We start from the raw sequence: 6,027 nt of genomic DNA on the forward strand, positions 1-6,027 counted from the left end.
ATATATATATGTATATATACATATAATATGCAATTACTCATTTTATTTCTAAAAGTAAGTGGGAAAACATAATTTGTTATAAACTGAAATTAGCACCCAAACCAACATTCATGTTTGTATGTTGTTTATCCTTACTGTAAACAAGTATACAGAATATTAGTCATTTAAGATGGTTCCAGTTTTCATTAGACTACATTAAACTAGTACTAGTACATGAAAATGTTGGGGCCAACTTTTTTATTTCTGGTTTTAGCTTTAGGGCTAATGCGAATTAGCATTGCATGTGCAATAAGCTAGCTTGATCTAGCTTACATTTTGTGTATTTATTTATCTAATTAGAAGTTCGTAAACCACGTTAGTTGTAAGATAATGGAGGAAAATAACTCCTGATAACTCTTACAAATACTATAAATTACTGCATGAATCTTAAAGCTGCAAAGTGCGAGTTTGTCCATGATAAATACATAAAAACGAAAGATGCTAACCTGCGTTAGCATTATGTTTGCACCAACAAATTAAAACCTGACGGCGGCAATAAGCCAGAAAAATGACAAACTTACGGACTGAGTTCCTCTTCAACACATTCTCTATCTGTCACCCCATCGATACTGATCAAAAGCTGATCACGAAGCTTGTCGATTTGTGAGAAAAATTGTGTACCGTAGGACTCCATCACCCTGCTTGTTTTTTTTTCTTTCTTTTTTCCCAGAATGCCTCCTGTTGTAACTTCCCGCCTTGCTCCCATTTGCTGACATTATTCTATACGCAAAAAATAATAATGAAAAAAAAATAAATCATTACATAGTTATATTCCGATTATTTAAAACAAAATTGTTTAAAAAATATGCAATTTTGAGAAAACACTTTTAGATTCATTATGCACATCTTTAATGAAAACCCCTCTAAGCGAATATAAAATTAATTCTAGTTCATTTGTCAGAGAAATGATCATAAAGTGGCCACATTTGTTTTATTGTATTCATTAAGTGCTTCTCTCCTAAACAGATACACAAACAGATACAGATTAGTGTCTGATGAATGATGAAAGGTGTTAATTGATGTTGACATGAAATATTCCTCTGAATAAGAAAGAACACTCGTAAATAGTCATGTAGACATTTAAACTCTTCAGAATTAAAGCAATATTGAAACGTGAATTCTTTCGTTAAACTATTATGTAGTAGTAGATGTTTTTTCACTTCTTTAGATCTTCTGTATCTTCTCCTTTTTGACCATCATTTGAGTTGTTTTTAGTGAAAATCTTTGACACAGTTTCTTCAGAGCGGTTCACCTCTGACATGTGGATGGGATCGTTGACATGGTGCAGCCCCACCTCCACTTCCCATCACCCATCTGTTTACAGCTACAGTCCCTCAATACCTCCACCTAACGTTATTGTTCCAACAAAATGGGAAGCAGCTTTGAAGCCATCAAGCTATATACATTTTGAGCCAGGGATGAAGAAAATGAAGACATTCAATGATTGATTCGTCTAAAAGTGGATGCATCTAAATAGGGTGGAGGAAGCTTTTGGTCCTGCCATAGTAGTTTCTACATCACAACCATAAGCTTTTTTTAAAAAAAGCTTTTTTTCCGTCTGCTCTTGAGAAAAATGCCACAAAAACCTGTTAAAAACAATCGGAGAGGGTCTTTCAGGCTTGAATTAGGACGCCCCTGCATTATCAAAAACAGCATTGATAGCATTTATTTTTAACTCCATGCTCAAGTATTCAAGTAAAATATATTCTATTGTGTGAAGCTTTACATTTCTAACTGTTGAGAGTACAAAAATAACTCCATCTGACAATCTGAGTATTAAAGGCTCAGCAGTTTTAAGTGTTGCTTTGACACTTTGTGATGTCGACTCAAGTAAACAGGTGGATTGTGACTCCAGAGGAGCCAAATCCATCCAACTGAGACTAATATTGTGGACATAAATTCTTATTTAGCTTTTTGTTTTACTCACACAAAGCAGAAATAAAACAAATAAAATGTCAAACTTCAGAGACTGGCCTTAATACTAAACAAATTAAAAATATCGGAAAAGCACTGTTTATCAACTTGAATCATAACAATAATAATACATTTTATTTATTCGGCGCTTTTAAAAGATACTGCCATCAAGCAAACTATCATCAGAAATAGGACAGCAAGAAATTTCCAAAATCAGAATACCCCTTCACATGTTCACTCGTGACTCATCTGTTTGAACTTGATTTCAGTCCATAAACACAAATGTAGTATCTCTTTTGAACTTACCTTATTGTTCCTTTTAACCATGTATGGCGTCCTTGAAAACCAAAAAGAAAACTCATGATGATGACTATTATAGTCCTGACTTGTTTATAAGTCATGTGTCTCTTCCCAGATGCCGTGAGTAAATCTTGAGTTGTTTGCATTGCAGTATAATTCCCATTTAGTGTCCTCTGTGGGCATTAGGGATGATACTTTCTAAACTTGCTGCTACTTGTCTGGTGGTGTCTGTTGCCTCTCTGTGTGAATGTTGTTCGTTTATGCCAATGAAGATTGTGTTTTTGTGTTCCTATTGCATTTTTTTCCCCAATGTACAAAAAATGTAAAGAAAATTAATATTAAAATCAAATTTCTGAGCATTTCCTTATTCAAATCAGAGTGAATAGGCTGGGATCTGGCTCAAAACTGTACAGTTGGATAGCTCCAATGTTGTCCACCATTTTTGCAGCACCGCCATTTAGAGGTGGGTTGATAAAATCGATTAATTGATTTGAATCAATTTAAGCTTAACAGATCAATAATCGATTCATAAAATATAAATCAATTCAGCTCATAAAGCTAAAGTACGCCAGCTGCTAACGTTTAATGGGATATCCCATAGGAGGGCTAATGCTAACGCTCGGTCAACATAAACAAATAATTTTGGGAAATTATTATCGATACCCATCCCTACCGCCAATGTTAAGTTGGGGGTGAAAGCTGCTAGGAAAGAGTGTAAACAGATGGATGATGGGAAGTGGGGGAGGGGTTGCTCCATGTCACAACTCAGAGGTTAATTTTTAATGACCACTCTGCAGAAACTTTGTCCTATGCAATACAACAATTTTTGTGTTTTTTTTTTGGCTAAAAACAGCATAAACATAATTAAAAGAACACTAGGAACACTTTTACAACAGATCACAAGATGATCAGAGATTCTTGCTTGGTTGAAGTACCCCCAAAAAATGTAGTGTTTGTGTTAACCTTGTGGAACACAGTGATATATTTGCTGAAAGATGTGAACATGCTTCCTCACAATGACTCTCAGAAACATGTGTTTCAGGGTTCAGGGAGAAATTGCTCAGTCCCTTGATAACACTTGAGTTTACTGTTTCACTTCTAGCAGCTGTTTTCAGGCCCAAGCATTAACATGACATCAAATTAACGTGGTGGAGAATTCTTTGAAAGCTGTTTCTGTTGTAAAAATATTCCCTTCGCAAACAGCAAAATGTGTGGAGATTGTATAATGATTAGGTCATCCAAACTCCCCACCTTTTCAGAGTTGCTGGAAGGCACGCTGTGTGTGTTTGCAGAGGTGCTGTGGTCTGTCTTTTATAGTGTGAAAGCTCGGTCAGTGTGTGTGGGAGCCAAGATCTAAAGAAAGGAGGTCCGTGCCCCTGACCTGACCCTGAATATTTTCTAATGTGCTGGTTTACTAAAGTATCCCTCTCCCCAGAGTGGGTTTGACAGGCCGCTTCCGTAGTAATGGCTCTTAATTTCTTCGTAATTGCTATCTTTTAGCGATGACAAGTGACCCTTCACTTAAGCTAAAGCAATCTTAATATGTAGAAAGCCGCAGGTTGCAGGGGTCCTTTTGCTCCTGTTCCAGAAAACCCGGGACCCCCGCTGTTCCTTTGGCCTGGGAGAGATTTGCGTCGAGTGTGAGGCCCTAACCTGAGGAGACAGAACGCATTGAGTCATGTGCTTGTCTCGGGATGAGTGTTTGTGCTGGGCAGGAGGGTGGAGAGGGGGGAGGAGAGGGCTACAGGGTCAGAGGAAAGACGGAGTTGGGGGTGGGAGCGCGACTGCTGCAGGTGAGGGGGATTAGCTGCAGCTAGAGGCCCAAAGAAACTAAATACAGATCTGTCAACCTAATCCTCACAAATACAAAACAGAGCTGCCCTCCCTTCACAGTCCACATAGTTCAGCACACCCACCTCCTGCTCCTCTGCCCCTAACCTTCAAACATGCACATTTTCTACCCCGGGCTCATTTCATCTCTGTTTCTGATCAGCTTTTGGCCGGGACTGATCTGGCTTCGCGGCCACGTCTTTAGCCAAGCATCCGCTGCAGAGAATCTAAAGGATTACTTGTTGTTCTCTGCGGCTGACTTACGGAGTGATGAGTGCAAGAGTCAAAGGGGCAAGGCCCTCTCTCCGCACACGCTGGAATCTTAATGGCACCTCCGTTTGGAGCTGCATTAAAGTGGATGGCCCTTTATCAGGCCCACACACCTCAGTAATGGACGCTGATTGGTGTGGGGCTGGCCGAGGAGGCCTTTTCAGTGTCAACCCTTCACTAATGACGGAGCGCATGAGTGATAACATCCTGCAATAGATCACCGCCAATGAGCAGGGCATTACGGAAAGCTTAACTAAAACGGTATCTCTGACTCTCGTCAACGGCAGCCATAACTGATGGGTCTGGCTGGGCCGCTGAAGGCTATAAATTGGATCCAAGTTACTCCGGTGTTCCCAAGTGGCATATCCAGTTGCAGACAAACACAGGCCTGACAGGACATACCTCACAGAGGCGAAAGTAGGCACTGAGTGATGGCAAAGAGACCTGCAAGGTGCAGCATTTCAAATGAGATAGATATTTCCTTCAAGGAAAGCCATTTCTGACAGATTTGTTGCAGAAGTTTCAATCCTGAATGACACTCTAAACGTTTTTATTGAAATTCCTGGGAATCTAAATATGCTCCACAAAGTGTACCCTTTCAAAGCTGTTTCTTATAGCCACCCTCTCTTTTCTCCTGCCGGTCTCACAGCTGTGTCTCATATGTTCCTGAGGCCCCTGGAAGTGTGAGACACCAGAAGGGGAACATTTGCAAAAGCTCAGCTCCACCTGGTTGGACCATTTTAACAGGCCATCCGTTTGTGCATCGCCCACAAAGAGGTTAAAAAAAATGCATAAAAGAAAGGGACATTCCAAAAAAGTGTGCCTGCACCTCTTTGCATCCTTGCACCCTGACCTCACACTACTTCAGCTGATAAAAAAATAGCTGTCTCATCTGCTCGATCAGACACCCCTCCGGCTAACCTCATCCGCCTCCCTGCATCCACAGGTCTTCAAAGGCGCTCCTGCTCTCTGAAGCAACACATGAAATAAATATTAATCTGAACTCTGACCACATGTTTAAGCTGCTAAACAGAGCTAAGCAAGCAGGCTGCTCGCTCTCCCAGCAGATAAAAAAGAGCGATCTTCAGATGAGCGTCAGAGCCAAATGAATATGTTGTTGTGCGGCTGTGGTCTAGTCGGAGGGTGGAGACAAGCTGTAACCTGTTGGACTGTGATGAAGAAGTATGTATTTGCGTACAAGGCATAATGAGGAGGGTGAATGTGCAGCTACAACGCCCCAGGCGACAGGCTTTGTGTTGAACTTAAAACACTTATAGCTCTTTTGTTCTTTTAACAGTAAATCCAAAGGTTTATCCTCCAAACATTTGGTTTGGTCTGAAGGAAAAGGTGAGTGTTTTCTCGTGACAGCTTTATCTTACACATTCTGCTGAGGGTCTTTTTTTTTTTTTTTTGCCTTTCTGCTTTATTTCTCCCTGTCAAAGGCCTCTCAGTGCAGCTCACCCATCCTGGCCTCAGCTTGTGCCCACTGTTTACCGGGGCTGTCACCGGGGCCTTGGACGCCTAAACAAAGGGGGGTCTGTTTCTTTTGTCCCCGTCCAAGATTGTCAGCGCCCCCATGGGCACAAAACTGAGCTGAAAACCTGGCGAGGGGGGTTGTTAGAAAAGTGCAAAGCAGAGGGAATTTTACCACACCGTCCTGACAGCAAAAGGGGA

The 6,027-nt window shown here is 40.8% G+C and overlaps 1 protein-coding gene across 4 annotated transcripts in view; it reads right to left on the reverse strand.

Moving 5' to 3' along the window:
• Window positions 1–983, reverse strand: part of spo11 (SPO11 initiator of meiotic double stranded breaks) — an 8,358-nt gene extending 7,375 nt beyond the window's left edge. For all 4 annotated transcript variants that reach the window (XR_004948193.1, XM_024294125.2, XM_024294126.2 and 1 more), the window contains exon 1: window positions 561–983. Coding sequence is in view for 3 of the 4 variants with exons in the window: in XM_024294125.2 (XP_024149893.2) it covers window positions 561–745 (185 nt within the window). In the remaining variant the exon portion in view is untranslated. The remainder of the gene's footprint in view (window positions 1–560) is intronic.
• Window positions 984–6,027: the final 5,044 nt, after the last annotated feature.

The sequence above is a fragment of the Oryzias melastigma genome, linkage group LG7, assembly GCF_002922805.2.
Source record: "Oryzias melastigma strain HK-1 linkage group LG7, ASM292280v2, whole genome shotgun sequence".
Classification (NCBI taxonomy): Eukaryota; Metazoa; Chordata; class Actinopteri; order Beloniformes; family Adrianichthyidae; genus Oryzias; species Oryzias melastigma.